This window comes from Lottia gigantea (genome assembly GCF_000327385.1).
Source record: "Lottia gigantea unplaced genomic scaffold LOTGIsca_35, whole genome shotgun sequence".
Classification (NCBI taxonomy): domain Eukaryota; kingdom Metazoa; phylum Mollusca; class Gastropoda; family Lottiidae; genus Lottia; species Lottia gigantea.
Genome location: NW_008709190.1, coordinates 1,425,740 through 1,447,970, shown reverse-complemented (window position 1 = coordinate 1,447,970; position 22,231 = coordinate 1,425,740). Strand labels below are relative to the sequence as shown.

The 22,231-nt window shown below is 32.4% G+C and overlaps 2 protein-coding genes across 2 annotated transcripts; one reads left to right on the top strand and one right to left on the bottom strand.

The window, feature by feature from the left end:
- Positions 1–332: 332 nt before the first annotated feature.
- Positions 333–3,433, top strand: LOTGIDRAFT_120770 (hypothetical protein; the record flags this gene model as incomplete). The annotated part of the gene is made up of 6 exons (XM_009058700.1): positions 333–453; positions 898–1,014; positions 1,783–1,905; positions 2,113–2,229; positions 2,651–2,773; positions 3,312–3,433. Coding segments are annotated over 6 exons (723 nt in total), but the record flags the coding sequence as incomplete, so codon positions are not given.
- Positions 3,434–7,514: 4,081 nt separating this feature from the next.
- On the bottom strand, positions 7,515–20,495 carry LOTGIDRAFT_162699 (hypothetical protein; the record flags this gene model as incomplete). Its single annotated transcript, XM_009058699.1, has 12 exons — positions 7,515–7,565; positions 8,096–8,248; positions 8,456–8,599; positions 8,979–9,184; positions 10,049–10,142; positions 15,413–15,602; positions 16,091–16,169; positions 16,556–16,697; positions 17,113–17,217; positions 17,694–17,896; positions 18,285–18,288; positions 20,412–20,495. The coding sequence occupies 12 exons, from the start codon at positions 20,493–20,495 to the stop codon at positions 7,515–7,517; spliced, it is 1,455 nt and encodes a 484-aa protein (XP_009056947.1).
- Between the last annotated feature and the right edge of the window lie 1,736 nt (positions 20,496–22,231).

The following is a 22,231-nucleotide window of genomic DNA, read 5'->3' as shown; positions in this document are numbered from 1 at the left end:
GATAATGTAATATATTTATATTGTAGATATCAATGAATGTTTAACTAATAATGGAGGATGTGATCAGAATTATAATAATAATGTAATATATTTATATTGTAGATATTAATGAATGTTTAACTAATAATGGAGGATGTGATCAGAATTGTAATGATAATGTAATATATTTATATTGTAGATATCAATGAATGTTTAACTAATAATGGAGGATGTGATCAGAATTGTAATGATAATGTAATATATTTATATTGTAGATATCAATGAATGTTTAACTAATAATGGAGGATGTGATCAGAATTGTAATGATAATGTAATATCTTTATATTGTAGATATCAATGAATGTTTAACTAATAATGGAGGATGTGATCAGAATTGTAATGATAATGAAGGTAGTTTTACCTGTAGTTGTAGAAGTGGATTTTCTCTACAATCTAATGGAAGGACATGTCAAAGTAAGTCGGAGTGAATTTAGTTTGCAAGTAAAAGGAAAAGTCTTTGCTCACTACGAAGTGTATATGTTTATGTATAGGTACGCAGCTGATGTAGAAATGTAGCGTATGTTATTGTTATACTGCGTTCATGCATTCTTGTATGTTTGGTAAGCCGGAGAGATGAATGTACTTTTGAATGATAATCATCAATTTTCAATAGATTTTCATATGCATTGTTTACTGTCCAATAATGAACTTTTGTTATGTACCTTGGACACTTTTGGACCATTTATTGGCAATTGCGAGTTTAAGTAGGTATACTTCAATAATTAGTACATTGATTGGTACTCGGGACCTCTTAATGTTCCTATTAGTCTGGAGAGCATACAATTTGTTTTATGCGATTGTGGAGAGAGTTGGCCAAATGCACCATTTATGTATGTAAGGAAATTGTATTTATTACAGGTAATGATCAATGTGTTAACTCTGGATGTCAACATAGATGTGTGAATACTGGTAATAGTTATTTTTGTGAATGTTTTAATGGTTATACATTAGATAGCAATGGTAGAACCTGCAATAGTAAGTAGTAATTAATGTTCCTATATACAGTGGCCTATCACAGACGAAATAATTGAGACTAAACCACTGACCATAGTTCTATTGTGTGTGGACACTGTAGGTCCATACATATATAATTAATGGAATGCAATATACTTATATAAAGATATGACAATTCTCGTGAATTTATAAATCTCAACCTCTAACTTGCAAGTGGATACATGTATATTCAGTAATTACCTCTACTCCGGCCACGTACTGTATTAGGAATATTGCCTTTGAGGCACAATTTCGCCTGAGATAACAGTCTGAGGCACGAGACTTGCGTTTGGAGTACGGGTCTTGCTTCTGAGGTACGGGTCTTGCTTCTGAGGTACGAGTCTTGCGTTGAGGCACAAGTCGCATCTGAGGCACAGTTCTTGCGTCTGGGGCACAGGTCTTGCGTCTGTAGCACCGGTCTTGCGTCTGGGGTACAGTATTGCGTTTGGGGTACGAGTCTTGCGTCTGGGGTACAGTATTGTGTTTTGAGTACGAGTCTTGCGTCAGTCGGGGCAAGGTAGTATCTTAATTATATCAATGAAATTTTAACTAATGATATGATCAGAATTGTAATGATAATGTAATATTTATATTGTAGATATCAATGAATGTTTAACAAATAATGGGGGATGTGATCAGAATTGTAATGATAATGTAATATATTTATATTGTAGATATCAATGAATGTTTAACTAATAATGGAGGATGTGATCAGAATTGTAATGATAATGTAATATCTTTATATTGTAGATATCAATGAATGTTTAACTAATAATGGAGGATGTGATCAGAATTGTAATGATAATGAAGGTAGTTTTACCTGTAGTTGTAGAAGTGGATTTTCTCTACAATCTAATGGAAGGACTTGTCAAAGTAAGTCGGTGTGAATTTAGTTTGCAAGTAGACCACTATTTCACATTCACTCTAAAAAGTGTACATGTAATTGTAAAACATTGCGGAACTGAAGCAGTATTTGACTATGCTGATTGATATTATTAACTGCATTCACACAAGCTAGTATAATTGGTAGGATTTGGTACGTATGTATCAATGGTAATAAGAAAATTGTATTTATTACAGGTAATGATCAATGTGTTAACTCTGGATGTCAACATAGATGTGTGAATACTGGTAATAGTTATTTTTGTGAATGTTTTAATGGTTATACATTAGATAGCAATGGTAGAACCTGCAATAGTAAGTAGACCCTAATTAAAGGTTTATCCATTCCGGAACAGTAGCCTGTACAGACAATAATTTTACATTTGGAACGGTTTTTATCTCTGAGGTACAATGGCTTACTTTTAATCCAAGACTTACTGCCGAAGTGCAAGACTAACTGTTGATGTGATCAGAAATGTAATGATAATGTAATATATTTATATTGTAGATATCAATGAATGTTTAACTAATAATGGAGGATGTGATCAGAATTGTAATGATAATGTAATATATTTATATTGTAGATATCAATGAATGTTTAACTAATAATGGAGGATGTGATCAGAATTGTAATGATAATGTAATATATTTATATTGTAGATATCAATGAATGTTTAACTAATAATGGAGGATGTGATCAGAATTGTAATGATAATGTAATATATTTATATTGTAGATATCAATGAATGTTTAACTAATAATGGAGGATGTGATCAGAATTGTAATGATAATGAAGGTAGTTTTACCTGTAGTTGTAGAAGTGGGTTTTCTCTAGAATCTAATGGAAGGACTTGTCGAGGTATATCTTTTGTATTATCTGCAGTGGCTTAGCCGTGAGCTGTCAGAACAACCACAGACCTTTATGGGCAACTCGCGTTTCTGAAGTGTTTTCGCATTTTGAATCCGAACTCTTGACAGTCGCTGCCCCCTTATTTTAACCGCAAGTTCAAGCAGCTGGCCCCGCCACTATTCTTTTTAAGTTTTATTTTGGATTCGATTTACGTTTAACATCTTTTTTGGGGTAAGATGCTATAGATTTTTATGATTTTAACGAATAACTTTAATTTTCAGAAAATCAAGCTCAGTTTATAACTGGTCCTGATGGAATGACTGGTGTCACTGGTCAAAGAGGTCCAGAAGGTCCACGGGGACCACCTGGTCCACCTGGTGACTTTGCCAGAGGTAAATACTATTTATGTAGTCTTACGAAATCAGGTGGAGAGTAAAACGGTTTCCATCAAGCTGCCCAAATTCTATTAAAAATAATAATAAACGGAAGATATAATATAATTGAAGATATGAAGATATGTTATTTATTGTAAATGATTTCGTTTCAGATACTGACGAGTGTCCGACAGCAGGATGTCAACATCGTTGTGTCAATACATTTGGAAGTTTTTACTGTCAGTGTGATACAGGGTATTCACTGAATGGCAATGGTAGAAATTGTGATAGTTAGTATTTCTTATACTATTTCCAGATATTTTCATTCTGAAATCAGTCCTGGACTTTCCACCTTTTTATACTCCGATGTGCAGTGTATATTGGCGTCATCCATGCCCATCCGTTATTCTGTTCATAATAAACACTCCAAAAGGCACACTTCGTGGCGGATTTTGACGAGACTTGGTGTGGGTCATTGTAATCACTCAAGGATGTTGCCAACTGAAAATCAGAAAAACTTGTAGTATGAGTTATTGCCCATGTTCTTTAAAAGCGTTCAATTTTTAGCCTTTAAACGATTAAGATTTTGACAAAATTTGGTAATGTTGTTCGGTATTACCGCAAAGGTTCAAAAGAAGTGTATGATTGAATGTTGGATATTTCATACTGGTAATTGTTACTGTACTTCTAAATATTGTTTATTCAATATCAAAGCCTCCAGTGGTCGTATATTACCAAGCCTGGCTAGCTATCTTCGTAGGACATTTAATATTTAATATGTTCTTTATTTTCAGATATAAATGAATGTTCAAACAACAATGGTCTATGTAGTCAGAACTGTGATGATACTGATGGTAGTTACAGATGTAGTTGCAGAAATGGTTACAGACTTTCACCCAACAATCATAACTGCATAGGTATGTTCAGTTGTGCAATCTATGTTTTTGAAGGGATTGTAAGGAAGTTTTCTAAAAAAAAAACGAGAACACTCTTAGCATCAATTTGCACCATTCCAATTTTCCATCGATCGTCTGTGGTTCTTGCAATTCCACTAAAATTAAGTCATTAATTACGTCAATAAAGGGCCTTGTGTGATAAAGCATAAAAAATATTTTGCAATTAGCCCCTATTGTGATATAATTAAGAAATTCAGTAAATTGGGTAATAATGAAATGTTGATATTTTGATATATCCAGATATTGATGAATGTGAAGAAAAAAAGCCATGTGGAACTGAAACTTGTGTAAATACTATTGGTGGTTATAGATGTGTAGAATTGAAATTCTTAAATGATGTTTCTGGTGAGTATTCACTCTCTATCTGTACAAAGAAACTAGCACTAGAGAACAGTCATCGACGACTTGACTAGAGCTCGTTATAGTCTGCCTGTTTGGTAACAAATACATTGCTTGTTGGGTCAAGGGGAATTGCTTGCTGAACATTTTGTGTTATATAGTGGTAAATGGCTCTGATTTGATGTATAAAAATATTTAAGCGAGTAATATTTCTACCATATTTCTATATTCAAGATATCGACAGTACTATTTTTGTTTTCAGCCAAGGAATATTTGTTCTTTTTATTTTTCAGGTTATCAGGATGATTTCCGTTATGCTAAAGCATCGCTCAACGTTTCATTTGCCGATCAGTCAAAATTAAATAGTGAAAAAGACAATACTATAGAAGACGACGAACTTACCGCAACTACCGATTTTAGAGTTGTAGCATGGTTGGGTGCGCTTTCGGTCCTAATGGCTTTATTAGTCGGTGCAAATATGTTGTTTTGTCGAAAACGCTCAAACGAGGGAACGCAGCCTTTAACAGAATCCACAAGTGATTATTCAGTTACCAGCATAGAACTTGAAAATATTGAAGAAACTCGTATACAAAATTGAAACCTTATTACAAAAAAAATATTAAAAATAGTTCAAACATTGTATTTATCTATATCGTGCTCCAAGGCCCTGGACCACCCCAAACTTTCTTGGCCTTGAATCGACAAGAGACTGAATCGTGTCGTTAATTTAATGTAAAAAATAAGGTTAATATACCATCTTATGGGCTTTCTATAGCTCCTTGTTAGCGCAAGAACAGTATGTAATTATTAATTGGTCATCTTGCCTCCTCTTCTATAACAAAGACAAATCGTGGGATAGTGATACATAAAGAATCCGTCTAGTTTTCAAGACCGAGTATTACATGACACTTTTATTGCTTTAAAAAGAGTCACAAGTACAGGCCTTTGGAAGAAAACTACTCCCTCAGACCCTCGATGGGATGCTTCAGACTGACTTGGACATTAGGAATCTCAAACCCACAGTGTTGACCCCCTCCCCCATTAGGGAAGTCTGCCCAACTATTCGAACACAAGGTACAAGAGACCGGCCTCGCCACTGCATTCGATCTCAATTAACATCGGCCAAACCATCAAATACTGACCTTTTCTATTTAAATATGTAAGATTTTGTTGAAGATTTGTTAACCTTCTCAGGGTTTGTCAAACTGGTGGAAGGTGGTAATGAGGAGCTTTGCAGTCAAGCACAATTATAATTAAAGTTGTTCTATGCAGAGAAAACCTAACAGATCACTAAATTATAAGGATTTATAGGGGGAAGGGGATAATACAATCGATCAAGGATCCTGAAAGAGGTAATAAAAAGTGTACTACTGCATCTGATGACTCCAAATATCTCTAAGTCTGGTAAAAGTCTATCATGGCCAATGAAAAATGTTTCTGATGACATAACATACCTACTTTCTTCAATGCAAAGAATATAAAGAAATTTTCACTTAACTGATCGATAATTTAAACAGATTTTATTCACAGAAAAAAAGTAACAATTATTTTGTGTTATACAGTATTTATATCCATCTTGTACAGTTCACAAACAAAAACATAACAAAAAAAAGTATTGCAAAAATAATCTTACTTATATCTAACAATAAAATTACATGATTATGTTTTTTACTGCATATACAAAATTGGTAAAAAAAAAAATAGCTCTTACATCAGTCTTCTAGAGTTTAACAAGATGAAAATTTATGAAAAATTACTTCATGAAATACAAAAGTGAAAAAAACCTAATAGATTAAGTAATTCAGCAGTTAATGTAGAAGAGACATTTTGATACATACACATAGTCACACAATAGTCAATCTAAAGATACATGTATTTCTTGTTTTGTATGTAAATTCTTCCAAAATTATCATATGTAACTATATCGCACAAATAGGCAACATTTAAACAAAAAAAGAAAAGGTTTTAGGCACTAAGTGGAATACAAAATGAAAAGTGTAAGTAATTTGCCTAGTGCAAAGGAAAACGAAAAGTACTGAACAAAGACATTATATTTTTCAAAGAATAATTGTGTAAGGTCTTCAGGAGCACTATTTTCAAGTAACTTATTAACAGTCTACACTACATTTAAATGTAACACATTTACATAAACTGCTTGAATTTATCCAGATATTTGAAAGGAATGTTAGAGATAGTCCATAAAAAAATTATACCTAACTACTCATAATTCTACCAAAATGATCCAGCTAAAATTTCGACCAAAAGAAGTCATAGCAATGCCTTTGTGATGAAATTGAAGACATTTGCAATGATCATCAAACTACCTTCTTGATATCAAAATCATCAAAATAGACCTATGGAAATAGAATACAAATTAATCAGAATAGCCATGTAATCTAAGCAGATTCTTAACCCTGACTACTACCAATAAAATAGCAACTAATCTCTGTCTTAGTCCTCATTCTCAAATCATATAAATCATCAAAGTATGCCTTTTATGTCTATGATCATCAAAATCAAACATCATCAAAATATATATATCTTGTCTATGATCATCATAACTAAGTCCTCATCCTTAAATAATAAATCATCAAAATATGCCTTTTATGTCTATGATCATCAAAACTCAAACATTCTTGTTCATACATCATCAAAATGTATATGTCTTGTCTATAATCATCAAAACTTGATCATCATTCCTATTCGAAAAATCATCAAAATATATATCTTGACTATGATTATCAAAACTCAATTATCATTCTAGTTCATAAATCATCAAAATATATATATCTTGTCTATGATCATAATAACTAAGTCCTCATCCTTAGATCATATATAGTCTATGATCATCAAAATAGATTATTACTGATTGTACCTGAATAGATTATTGACCTCTTAATTTTCTTTATTTAACTAATCTCAAACCAACACAAAATTCAGAGATGCAGTGAAAATTTCATGCAGTAGTTGATATATAGTTAGACTTTTCTGTGCTGAGATACAAACAGTGATCGGTCTATACAAGGGTTTGTTTTAAATACATAAAAATAATTATATAGGAAATATATATGAGCAGGGTTTTTATACGATTGCTTTAGCTTCTGGTAGGAATGCTTCCCAATATTTTATTAACTGGAAAAACAAAAAGAAACATTACAATAATAATTGATTTGCAAGTCAAAAATTCATATCAAATTTGGGGAAATATCTATTGGAATTGTTTAACAGACATTCTGTAATCTTCACAATGCAAGGTGATTACAAAATATGTCGAATACCTGTACTTTGATGTCATCGAATGATGCAATTTGATTGGATTGTAAGCTAACAGATACACCAAAAGACTTTAAACATTAAGCCTTATGGTTGACGTATTCATTGGTGTAAAATTCAATCAAATCACTGAATTTACAAACTTTTACAATACAAGAAAAGTTCTAAAAGATGTCAAGGTATAAGAGTTAGTTCCTCATGGCTTGACACTGTGAAGATGACATTCTGTCTGCTTCGTTTAAATCTTAAGTCTTATCTGTCAAAATGAGAAAATCTGGTAACCTATATTTCCTAATTCTAAAGATACAGAAGTTGGCATCATTGTAAAATATCCTATTAGTTTTTAGTTTAGTATTGCCCAGAAGCACTTAGAACAGAAAAAACCTTACCTTTTGTTGATTGTCCATTAATGCCTCTAAATATTGTACAACATTATTTTTAAAATCAATGACTCTATATTTTTCAAATCTTGCTACTTCTTTACGAACATTGTCAGATATTTTCTCAAAATCATCATGACCTTTTTCAACTTTGGCACTCCACTGCATTAAAAAAATAATTGAAATCAGAATTAGCTTTACAGATAACAAAAGCTTTTCAGTACATTTTCTTTATTGGCTATGACTAGAATTTAATGTTCATGATATTAATTTTTTGGGCTTCAGGAAAAACTATATTTATATGCAACAAAAATACCGGACAGATTCAAAACCAAAGAACAAGAAAATGGGAAAATGTTTAGTACTTACCTCTGTAATTTCTTCTTGTGCTTGTTGAATTTTATCTGTTTTATGGTTTGTTTCTAATTTAGCTTTATTTTCTCTCTTTTTAGTTAATGTTAATTCAGCTTCTTTCCAATTCTTGTATGTTTTAACTCTCTCATGGAAAACATCCTATAAATACACAAGGATATATATTGGCCAAAGCATACATTCACAATGTTGAGCTAACTTCAATGAATAGTGACGTCACTGAACACCTCATCAACAACGCGAAAAGGGGCTTAAAACTGGCCTCAGAAATTTATGAAGGTAAACTTTATTTAAAAGTATCATTAAATGGCTCACGGATTCTGATTTTAATGATGTAAAATACGATTAGTTTTGAGTTGTTAGGATTTGATAAGAAGAGCTTAAAGATGTGAAGGTTGCCATTTTATGCAGTAACACAACATGACCTTTTTTCTTGTTTGTGTTATGAGCCTCATTCTGGTTTCAACATGGCCGATCATAAAATAAACAAAAAGATAAATAAGCAAAAAGAAACACTCACCTTAACCGAGCCTATTAAAGAAATATAATCTTTAATAAGTTCAGCTAAAGTAAAGAAGTCTTGGTCAGCCTGGTCTTTGTGTAGCTGTTCTATTTTCTCCTCTGTCTCTGCTAACTGTGACAGAGCTCTGGATAACCCAGTGTGTTCCTCTATATTTCCTAACATGGCTGCACTTTTAGCAAATGATGCTGTACTAACACTTAAATCTGAAAGTAAAAGCATGAAAATCAATACCTGAATCCAAAAGAGATTGTCTTAACTTCTTGATTACTGAATGTAAATAAAATAAAACTCCAGTTATACGCCATACTTAAAGTGATACTACGTCTTAGAATGAACATAAAATTTAATTATCAAGAATGATCAATATGAGTATATATTCATCAGTGAACTTTCCTGGTGTCATAAAGTTACAACCGAATCCCTGGAAAATCTGGAAAATTCATAAAATTAAGTAATTATTAAAAATGCTTAATCTTAATATTAAGCGTTTTTCAATAGTTAATTGCATATTTATGATAATTATTAAGTTTTTTGGATATATCGGATTATATAAGGATCCTGTTATGTTACTTATGACACCAGGTATATCTACTGGCTCTTATTCACCAAGTTTAAAATTCTAAAATTTTATGTTAATTCTAAGAAGCAGTGTTCCTTTAAAGTGTTTGATGTTAACATCTATTGGTAATGGCCGTTTCACCAGAAATCATGTGGCCAGTAGAGCTACTGCTAGTAGAGCTTCTAGAAATATCGTTCTATTTAAGTAGTTTATCTATTTTGATGAAATGAAAATGAAATGAATGGAGTTTTACGTCCTACTTTTCTGCACCATGTGGGCTAATGAAGACGGGCAACGCCATGCAGGGTGCGATGAGGTAAATTTTGCCAGGACAGCGGCATTAGCCTGCTCTTTTTCGATTTCCAACTGTCGAGGGATCTTTAACGTGCACAGCCTGTAGCACACGGGGCCTAGGTATTTTGATGAAGATACAGGGCCAAATCTTGCAGTTTAATACCTCAAACAACTAGACTGGTGCTATTAAAAAGATTTTTGGATGTTGACATACCTTTTCTGTGCATTGCTAATGTCTCCACACTAGTATGTAACTTCCGTAGCTGAATATCTAATGCATTCACTTGTAACTGTTTTTCTTCAAACCACTATAAAACAGAAACATATAAAATTATTCAGACTATCCATTGTATTGAATAGTTTCAACATTGAATATATTTCAACATTGGCTAATTAAGGAATTATATATCCAAGTCATAGCAATTTTAAACATATGAATTACTTTTGACCATTTGAAACTAAAGAAATGTAACAAAAATGTGCCCATGAAAATATTGAATACAGTTTGTTTTGCTTGCATCTGAGGCCATTCACGACAGAATTCTTGTCATGATATAAAAAATAAGGCTTATAAACGATTTTCCCTTGAATTTAAACAAATATAACAAAACTAAAAATATTGGATTTTTAAGGAATTTTAGAACCAATGGACAGCCTGCAACTAATATCAATGAATATGGATTCCTAATTTCTTTTTAAGTGCATTGGAAGGCCATCAAATTTTACAGATTATTTTCATAAGAGTTGGAATAACAGCTTCAAAATATTACTCTAAGTCTTAGAATGTCTTTGCATTGATAAAAATATAAACATGAGTACAAATTATGTCTTAAAAATTTGTTTTTAACAGAGGATAATTTGCAGACAAAATTTGGGACAATATGTTGAAATTCTGATGAAGAAATATGACTTATAAAACTTTTTATATCTATCAACGCAAAGTCATTGAAAGATTTTCAGTGCCATTAAGAAGCTAAACAAAATGGTCAAAATTTGATATCCCAACAATCTTGCAAAGTAATTATTTCATTTACCAGCAAATAGAGCTCTAAGCAAAGATTATGCATCAAATTCTCCTGTCCTTGAACAATGAACTGTATGTGAGTTTTAACTCATTTTAATTCTAAATAGCACAGCAGATAGATTTAAATTGAATTCTATCAGCAGATAAAGCAAAAATTTAGTGACTCTAAAGGAATACTACCTCTTAGAATAAACATAAGATTAAAAGTTTCAAACTTGGCCAAGATATATATGTTCATAGACGAAAAATCCATTAAGCTTCTAAAAATTAAGCGTTTTTCAATAATTACCTGTAATTTTATCAAAATTTTTTTTATGGATTTTTGGGATTATAGAGGGATTCTGTTGTATAATCAGACACACGGTAGGTCCAGTGATGAATTTTTTGGTCATCCTAAGAAATAATATTCCTTTAATAACACTAATGTATTTTAAAACTTTGATATTGTGCTATGGAGTTCTATCAGCTAGTAAAATAATAATTTTATAATGACTATATATCTTCTATAATATAATGGTGAGTTAAGTGTTGTAAAGTGATATGATATCTATATATAAATTATGTAATTATATATCATGCATGTACACAAATGTTATCTAGCTCTAAGTACAATATACACCTACTAATTTAATTATATCTGTATTGATATCAAATATATAACAATTGATATAGCATACTAGTAAAAGATTGTTAAGAGGTTTTTCTATAAGTCAATCTTATCAAAATGATCGTAAAGAGGTTTTCTAAAATTGTTATGTGTATCAGGGACACTGATGCCATCAATTTACAAAATTCCAAATTTCAATCAGACGTCTGTGGTTAGTGCAATTCCACTAAAACTAAGTGTTTGATTACTTCACTTATAATGAAGGACATTATGTGATACACCCCATATTTTGCAATTAATCACTTGTTTTTTGTGGAATTGCAGGAACCACAGACATCTGACTGAAAATTAGAATGGTGCAAATTGATGATATCAGTGTCTCTGATACACGTACAACATTTAGAAACCTCTTTACTATCTTGTTAAAAATAAATTACCATTTCTCATCTTTTTTGTTTTCTCAGACATTTTTAGTCCACAGTGGAATCTAAATAGTTTTCTACTACAGGTCTGTCCAAATGATGTTAGTTTTAACCAATCAAAGCATGCCATTTACAACTTGTTTCATGAAAATAAGGAATTGTGGGATAGTAAGACTCAAAGAGGCTATCTTATTGATCTAATTTGGGTTTCGATATCCCACAATTCCTTCGTTCATCACGAATTGGTCAGAATGATTGGTTAGATATATTACCTTTGGGACAACCTTTGTTAAAAAACTTGCTAGATTACCTTTCAGACTAAAAATATCACAAAACAAAAAAGATACGAATTGTAATCGAATTTTAATTATGTCTATCTGTGTCTCAAACACAAAATTTCTCATATTACTGGGGGTGGGAGAGCAAACCAAACAATAGAAGAATTCATTACAATCTCTTCAAAACACAATTTCAAGACTTGTACAACATGATAGGGAAAAATCAATAACAAACTATGACTAACTGAAGGCCAAATACTACACTCAGGCCTCTGATTCAAGCGAAGCTCAAAATAAATGAAGCTCAAATGAATTGTCTATCTAAGGACTAGTATAACTAGTCATATTAATATGACTTTCACACTACATTTCTATGCATTTTTGAAGTTCTTTTATATAAGAATTAATTTATAACTGCCTTAAAGGGACAGATGCGACATGTGTGTCCAGAATAATCTGCGTTTGATAAACGACTCGTCATTTAAGATACTCTGTGATATATAGAAAAGATATTTATAGAAATAGCGAGTAAAATTCCTAGTAAAAAGTATTTTTAAAGGAATTATGTGATTTCGTACATTTCTAGTAAAACTGAAGACTATTTACATATATTCATGACCAATTATCAACCCCCAAAAATGCCACACCTATCTCTGTAAGTAGAAACGATTTCAACATGTTTTCTAAAGTGTCAAAGATCAAAATTAAGACATCTCATTGAGCTGTACATATTGATTGCCTGTTAATTAGATCAAGCCCATACCTACATCTATAAACAACTTACATAAGGGTATTCAAAGCAATTCAAACATAGGTGGCGCTCGATTGGTTAGTGCTGAACAGGCAGATGTTCTAATTTGGGCTTCAATCGAACGGTACACATATGTCACATTCAAAATTTTCTCTTCTAATCTTCACTCTGCCGTTTTTAATTCTGTCTACACCTATTTTTTCAGCTCAAGAGGAACGCGTTCTGAACCCTGTTTCAAGATTTCTGATTGTGCAAAAACCCCACCAATTGAGCGCCCCCTATAAAAGCATAACAAAGGGATTGAATAAAACAATATGTAAAGAAGACAACAGACACATTCAAACATACCTCCATTTCATTTTCCCACTGTTCAGAAGGAGATCGCGGGACAATTGAACAGAAATAAGTATGTAGGTAAATTCCTACCCACTGGCAGCAAAAAGGGCAGAAAATGGGCAGATGAAGAGATGATTTGATGAGAATGAAGTTATGATTCAGAAAGAAATATTGACAGTCTGACTAAAATACATTTCTAGATATTTTGTTGCATTCATATGTGGGTTTATTCACCAATCCTATTTTTGACCCCGTTTTTGTTTTCAAAATATAGCGTAAAACATTGATATTGCTTAGGTTAAAAACTCAGCTCTTTAAGTAATGCTCAGCTATAGAAAAAGCACTGATAAAATAAAAAATTAGGATCATAATAGATAACCTAAACATCATATATAGCTTATATTTTCTTTTTATATAATCTTTACTATGTATAACTTATATTTCATGCTTTAGGGCCTGGTCATATGTAACAGACCATCCTTGTAACCAGAGCTAGCTTAGTTACCCAGGTTGAAATATTTGCCTTTCGTTATGTGAGTGCTGGCTTGGGATTTTATTTCCAGGAGGATGCGCTGTGGCTTATATGCATACTGGTTTGACCCTGATAGCTGGGCTTTCCTGTCTACTTAATGAGGAACTTGGATACTCAGGTTGGCCCGCTTTATATATGTGTCAGTAAATACGTACATGACGTCAGACCCAAGATACCCGGCAAACCAGGACATCTCACCTAGCTCGTCTGGTCCGCCATACATAAACAGGCCTTAGTCACCTTATCATCATTGTGAAGATTACCTTCTTCAACTTAGTGTCTAATAATCAAGTTATTTTTCGAGGCAATTGCTCTCCGATCCACCATGTTTAGCTTAGGGCATCTTATCTTACAACAAATTTCTTTACATTCAGAATGACCATGGCGATGCTTTCAAATGATTTGATAATTTTTGCTGACCAAACACGCAGTATGATTAAAATAACCCACAGAAAATATGCAAAACAAAATATCTAGAGTATAATTTTGATCAGATTGAAAATATTAGTTGTTGATGTGAAAATTTTGTCAGTTTCAGTCATGCCAGTAGATATACCAAATAGCTTTTTAGAATGAATATCGAACTTCTATAAATAAGGGATTGTAAGGAGATTTTATAAAACTTTTATGTGTATCGGGGACATTGATAGCATCAATTAACAACATTCCAGTTTCAAATCCGACATCTGTGGTTCCTGCAATTCCACTAAAACCAAGTGTTTAGTGATTTCACAAATCGCTAAAAATCTTTTGTGATAAAGCATATTTGGAGTTTAGTGATGACATTAAAAACTTAGTTTCAGTGGAATTGCAAGAACCACAGACATCTGATTGAAAACTGGAATGGTGTCAATTGATGACATCAGTCTCCCCAATACACACAAAATTTTAGGAAAACTTCTTTACAATCCCTTTAATTTGAATGGATATATTTTTTTCTTATTAGCATGAATACAGCAATATCAAATTTTGGTTATTTTATGGTATATAAACTCGCACGTCAGAATCACATTCTGAAAAGTGGTTCAGAAAATCAAAATTCAGGTTTCTTTTACGAAGGTTGGAAAGTGCAAATTTGTATGAATTAGGTAAAAACATAACTTAAGTTTCCTACAAACAGCGTTTGACTTAAAAATTAGCAAATAGCTTGAAGCCCCTGCAACAAGTAGCTTGTTTGCATCACATTTGTGTACATGCATGGTATGAAAGATTGTCTAATACAACAAAAAATAATGTCCATTTGAATACAAAAGTTCAACAAATAAAAATCAATTATCAAATCAAGATTGATAACACAATTAATTAATACCATTATCATAACATATTTAATATACTACTTGACCTTGTGTTCATGTGTCAGTAATTATGAACACATGTTAACACAATGTGAAATTTATGTTACTACCATTGCTTAAAGGCTTGGAAAATAACATAAGTGAACTCATTTGATAAATATTTTTTTATGAGATTGGTTACCTCAAATATATCAAGACCCAAAAATTAAATTAAGACTAAATTCAAAAACTCTTGCAGACACAAGCAATGTTGAAAATATGAAAATTGATTTTTATTCATCGAAATGTCTTTCAGGACTTTCTTAAAATAAAAAAAAAAAACCATGAACCTACCTCATCTGACTCATCCATCTTGAATGTAATCTTCTCCATTGCATCACCAACTTTATGGAACAGACGGATAACACCAGCACCACTAAGAGCTGATGTACTAGTAGATCTAGGTAAATCTTCTCTCTCTAGAAACTCACGGAAATCAGGATCATTCCTCAACACAGGATGTTGAGCTGTTCTATTTAAAAACCTTAAACAGAATGTTTCATGTCATTCCTCTGTTAAATATTAAACTAGAACATTAAAGTGAGAGGTTCATCATATCTTTGTCTCAGAAACATAGAATTTTTTAGCTAAGCTAATCGGTAATGGTGTTCACAGCTTACCATCGAAATTTGAGCCTTCCTATACATATGTATCCAGAATTATCCCAGTTTGAGAATTAAAATTATGACTCGTCTTTTCTTGAGACTCTGTTACATATAGAAAAGACATATATAGAAATAGAAAGTGAAATTCCTAGTTTAAGGTTATTTTTGAAGGGATAGTCATGTACTTCTGAAGACTATTTTCATATATTCAAAACCCAAATCGAACTCCCTTTGATGCACATGGGCTTTAATCATTTCCAAATCATATTTAATTTCCAAAATCAAGCATCTCAGTGCCTAAATACTAAGCAGAAAGCTCAAATGAAAGAAAATTACATTATCAGCAATATGAGCCTATCAGCCTTACCTTTCTAACGAAGCTCTTCGTTTTTCTATAAATTCAGCAGAACCAGATTCTTCCTTTGACATTTTAACTTTGGTCATTCCTGGAATAAATGGAATGAAGTTATTACTGTTAACCTATTATCAGAGCAAATCCTAACCAAACCCTAAGCAAATCCAATTTTGTGCTCACATAAGCCTAATGGACGACTCAGTGAGCAATTTTTTGCGTTTGCAAACAGCTACGAACAGATGGCAAGGTGACAAAATAGTGGGATCTTATTTTGAAGGGTTTCTTCTCTTCTCTTTTGTTTTCTGACCTAATACTTCTTGGTCTTCCTTTTACACTGACGTAATTTTCTTCCCTTGTGAATTCCAAGTGCAGACAAATGGAAGCATGTGTTGAGTTGTGCTTCTGGACACATCTAATTACCAAAAAATGTACATTTTAAATGTTAATATATATGTAGGATAAAATAACTAAACTTACCTAGCACACTTTTTTCTGGTGCAGCAGGAACAACAATACCTAAATGGACATGTTTATCAGCCAATTTTGAATGAATACCTAGAAAGTCACTAAATCTTCTTATAACCATTAATTCTGCTTTACGGAATGCTGGAATTGTTGTCTGAAAATGGAGAATTTTTCCTGAATTAACTAACAATCAAAATATATAAGCTTTGGCATAGAAGGATTTATTAGGGGAAATGATCCTCATTCATAGCACCTGATCATCATTTATGCCCTAAAATATATATATGAAAGACCAACAGATTAGTATTAGGGGCGACCAACTCTCAAGAGTACTGGCCTTGGATTCAAACCTATGACAGTCTGACAGACAACAATCCAACTTGCTACAGATTGAGTTCAGGATGTTTTGTCTTTCACATAGTTCAAAAGTTGTTATTCCATCATAGAGGAATTCAAATCGGTAGCATGGATAGATGGGAGGGGAAGAGAACCAACAGCAGAATGACTTTCAGAAGATTTCAAGGTAAATGACAGATGAAGCCAATCAAATATTAAAATTGTATACTTACTCTAGTTAAAACTTTATATGCTATATATGCTGACATACCATCACCTACTTTATGGGGATCAGTTACTTTAATAGTTATAGAGTATTCATCATCTTCTACTTCGATCTGAGAGTAAAATAATTGACAGCTGGTAAATGGAACAAAATAAAGGTTCTCTGGGGGTGTGGAACTAGGGTGTCAGGGGTGTGGCCAACTGGTGTAGGAGAAGAATTTATTTTAAATTGAGAGAGCAACTCACATCAACACATGCTAAAAATGTGGATGCAACAATTTTTTGAGGGTATGAAAGGTCCAGGTGATTGCTCCAGGGGGGATGGGGCTGAGAAAGGTTGGGAACCACTTCTCTAGTGTATTTCAAGATGAAACTAAAAATGTAGAAATCAAAGCTAAGTAATATTTCAAATACTTCTAGAATTGGGGGAATTTTAGGTGGTAATATATAATTTCATTTATATTTATCTCAATTGAGGTTATGTCTACATGCCTGTGCTTTCACAGCATGCTTAAGATCAAAATAAAAATATACCACATCAATGAGCCAACAAAAACAAAAAAATCATTTCTAAGAAAAATATTCTTACCTCATCATGAGAATTAGTAGTTCTAGATTCCGTTTTAGAGGATGAGGTTGAAGATTGTGTTACTTTTATTTGAGGTTTATCAACACTACCACTAACTAAATTTGGTGCTTCTATAATAGGTTGTATAATTGTATTGGAGGAACTGCTGGTGTCTGCTGGTTTCGACTCGCTATCAGAATCAAGAGCCACCTCCGAACTTTTTCCTGCACGAGATAAACATTTTCTTTTTAGCTCAGCTAATCAATACTAATGAACATTTGCAGTTTACTGTTGAAATTTCAGCCTTTAAGTTCATGTGTGTTTGGAAACATCCACGTTCGAAAGTTAAAATGAAGACAGGTCTTTTCATAAGACTCCCTTGTAGAAATAGAAATTGAATTTCCTAGTTTTAAGTATATTTGAAGGGATTATGCAATTTTCGTGCTGGTCTAGTTCAACTGAGTTATCAAAATCATCCCCCAGAAAACTATGGTGAACTATGTCTTTCAAGGCATAAGCTTACTGGTATTTGAAAGTTTCCCTTTAAAATAATTCAACTAATTTTTAATAAATGCAATGCATTTTGTAAATTTTCTGGATTGGGTAGGTTACTTCGCTTAGAATATGGTAGGGAAAGTTAGAAATTGATCAAAGAAAATGGTACCTCCAAACAAGTCATCATCTTTTTCCAGTTCACTTTCATCATTCAAATCTATTTCTGCAGCTGGTGGATTGTCGTCTGCTTTCTTTTCTTCTTTATCAGAATCATCATCATCATTTAACTTTATCTCGGCTGGTGTGGCAACAGTCTTCTTCTGAGTGGACTACAAAATTTCAAATTAATGAAAATCAAATGAAGGTAGGTAAGCCTATTCACAATGGATTCCAGGTCAAATATCTGAATGTCATTATATCCTTTTTGGTCAGACATTACAAATATTCTGTAAATTTATATATGACATAGAAACTATAAGAAAAATTCCAATTTTCACACTCAAAATTGCTTGATACATAAAAGTTTCAAACAAAAAGTAACAAAGTAATTAACACAGTTTTGGAAAATCAAGCATTTGGTTCTCTTGAAAATAACCCAAATATACCATTACATTCTTATGAATTAAGGCATGCCAAGCAGTGTGCAATGGGGGAACCCTTGCCAGGAAAGCACTAATTTTTATAGATTTTCAACCGTTGAGGGCTCTTTAAAGTGCACAGGGCCTGATAATGATAATAATGGCCTCAGTGTAATGATATTCTTTACATTCATGGAATATTTAATGAATTGTAGGAAAACATGATACATAAAAGATTATTATTTTAAAAAATGCTTTATGGATAGATAGCTTAAATAAACCCTATAACAAGGAAATATCTAGAAAGTTATATGAAATTATGAGTAATTCTATGGAAAATAACACCCACATGAGGAAACAATCCTTTTAATGTGACATTGAAGAACTTTAAATTATTTCAGCTTCACCCAAACAATTTTCAAGTCATACCTTTTGATAATTTCAAAACTAGATATCAAGAAATATCAATTTAGGTAGTATGTACAGTCAAGTAACCTAATTTCGTGGAAACCTATTATTCGTGGATTTCCGGAAATGATTAATAATTTACATGAGCGACCTTGCGCAACCTCCGCATTAGTTTGTTTTGATAAACATGGGTTTTCTCTACAATATCAGCTAGTAGAATGAATCCAATAGTTTCAAGAAAGGTAAAATGTATTAATGTATACTTTGACAAATACAAAATGGCGGATTTCAATTATTACCAAACGTCACCATTTTTTATCGGCCGAATTTCCTTACAATCCCAAGCGGAAATCGGAATTCCAAGTGTCGTCTGCTAGAATGTAGTCCAACGAATGAAGTCACGTGATCAACTAGCGGATTCCGTGTAAGCAGAAAATTTCTATGGAACACAAAGTGGACCATATTCTTATGTTGTTTCAGTGACTTTTAGCAATAAATCACGCTACGTATCTTATTTTGTCAGTCATAATTTTTTTTTTAAATCATGGTTCTTTGAAGGAATAGTCATTAGTTATAATGAATTGATATTAAAGATAAATACTAAGAGAAATTAATTATACCACCCGGTATCCATACAACGTGTTTTTCTCGACTTATTTATAGATCAAACATTGTACCCGAAAATAGGTGACGCATTCTGCCGCCGTTGCTGAGTTGGTTGCTCATGAAATATGGGTCAAAGTGAAGGATTCATAAAGAAAATCGAAATAAACCGATTTTAATTATTTGGTAGATTATCTGAGGAAACACCTAAGACATAAATAAAAATTACGTTTTTTTAACTTCAAAGTAATTCGGAGTTGAATCCTTATATCCACGAAAATAGGTTACACCACTGTATTATATTTGTGGTACCGGTACAGGTCTCTTTTTGATTTTAACTAAATATGTTATAACTTTACCAGTAAAGCAGACAAACAGAATTCTGTCCATTGCTACATCTGGGTAGCAACAAAAACTTTTCGAAACTTTTCATCTTTTGATATCCTAATGACCATTTATCAATTCTAATAATAGGACTGACAAAATCAATCATGACTCAAAAATATTCAACACTGAAAACTGTCAACTAAATTGAAATAGCCACAGTTGTCCGATTTCTATACGAAATTTCCATAGCAATATTAAATAAAAATAGCACGAATTTGGGATTGAAACCTACACTGAACGTTGGATCACAAAATTATTATAATCTCACCTCGTTTGCATCCGCAAATAGGTCTTCATCGTCTTTTTGTTCTTCTTCATCGTCAAATGGGGGTGGTGCTGTGTTGTCCGCCATGTTGTATTATCACGTGACTACTTCGCCGGGTTGAATGGAGTTGCCTCCCTTATATCACCCACTTTTAGTGTCCTTAGCTATTTTTGGTAAACGTGATCATTCTGCCAACGACGACACATTTATATTTAGTGATAGCCTAGACCTAACCAACAGCATTAAAAAAAAATACTGTAGCATATGCAATGTTTAAAATACGAGTAAAGCATTATTTTATAAATTTAGCCTACATTTTGGACATTTAACATTATTTGGGAATTTCTCACTACTACTGGGTCTATATCATCCTCCAAATCATGATAGGCCCTATATTATCGGGTGATACCGCTCTCTTTTCTACCACATATTGTTGATATTGTTTAGAACATGATACATTATTAAGGTGAATATATCGCTCTCTTCATTCACCCTATATTAATGTTTAAAACATGATACATTATTATGTGTAAGCCTAGCTTATATATATATATATAGTTCTCTTAATTCACCTTATAGGGTAGAGTTGCTGTTATCGTACCACCTTAGCGTCTAACGCTGAGATTTTCAAAGAATTGGGCTCTGGGCTTTCCGTATTGTCTCATAAGATAAGTGGTGCATTAGACTCGACATTGGAATACCATTTGGGATTGTAGAGTTGTCGAAAGTAGAATAAATGCAGATTATTTTGTCTCCTCTAATGGTACGAATCGAATGACCAGATACTTTGTAAGTACCATCAGGTCGTTATAACCGTACCAGTGGTACGATACCAAGAACATATGATTCTATCTATTTTAATAATACAAAATAAACATAATAAACGATATGAACGAAAAATACATAATAATATAATTCACAGATTTTACCATTTTGTCACGCTATAAAATATTACCTCATATAATATATGCTAAGTTTCTTGGATTGCAAAACTAAAAAAAGGGTGAACAATACAATAAATATCTATCTAAAACATCATAAATTATAATTCTATATCTTTCTCTTAATTCACCGTACATCATTGTTTAGAACATAATATATTATAATCAGTCCGTCGTTAGGCAAGAGTCTGTGGGTGGTGGGCCCAGCAAGTGAGCATTAGGCTTAAGATCCAGCAAATTCTTCTTAAATTCAGTAAAGATTGATTCATTTACAGTGTCTTTGTACGAAATCAAAAAGATATAGATACTTAATGTCAATTGTTCTATGCTATGTGTAGATAGATAGATATTTATTGTATTGTTCGCCCTTTTTGGGCAGCATACATAATGATAGGGAGACATAAAACTATGTAAGGGAGCCAATAAACGGCTATCGATTCAATATCACCCCCATCTAGATAAGACCACTGAAAATCATTTTAACTCCACCTAGTGATATAAAAATGACACGAATCGATTTTTGAAGAATAAATCAACCCCAAGTCATTAAGACTATATAATGATCAATTCGTTAAAAACCGTTTCTCCGCATCTGGATTAAATATTCAATATAATTCACAGATTTTACCATTTGTCACGCTATAAAATATTACTTACTAAGTTTCTTGGATTGCTAAACGCATTTTTCCGACCTGCAAAATAAATTCCAACTATTTTATACAAAAAAGTTATAGAAATTTAACGAAATCCTTGTTCACGGTAGACTTGATCAAATTAACAAGATATAATACTTGATATTTTGTCTAAGTTCTATTATTTATTAATCCATTTATTTCAGTTTTGGGTCATTGGATATTTTCAATTACCGGTATATCAATACTA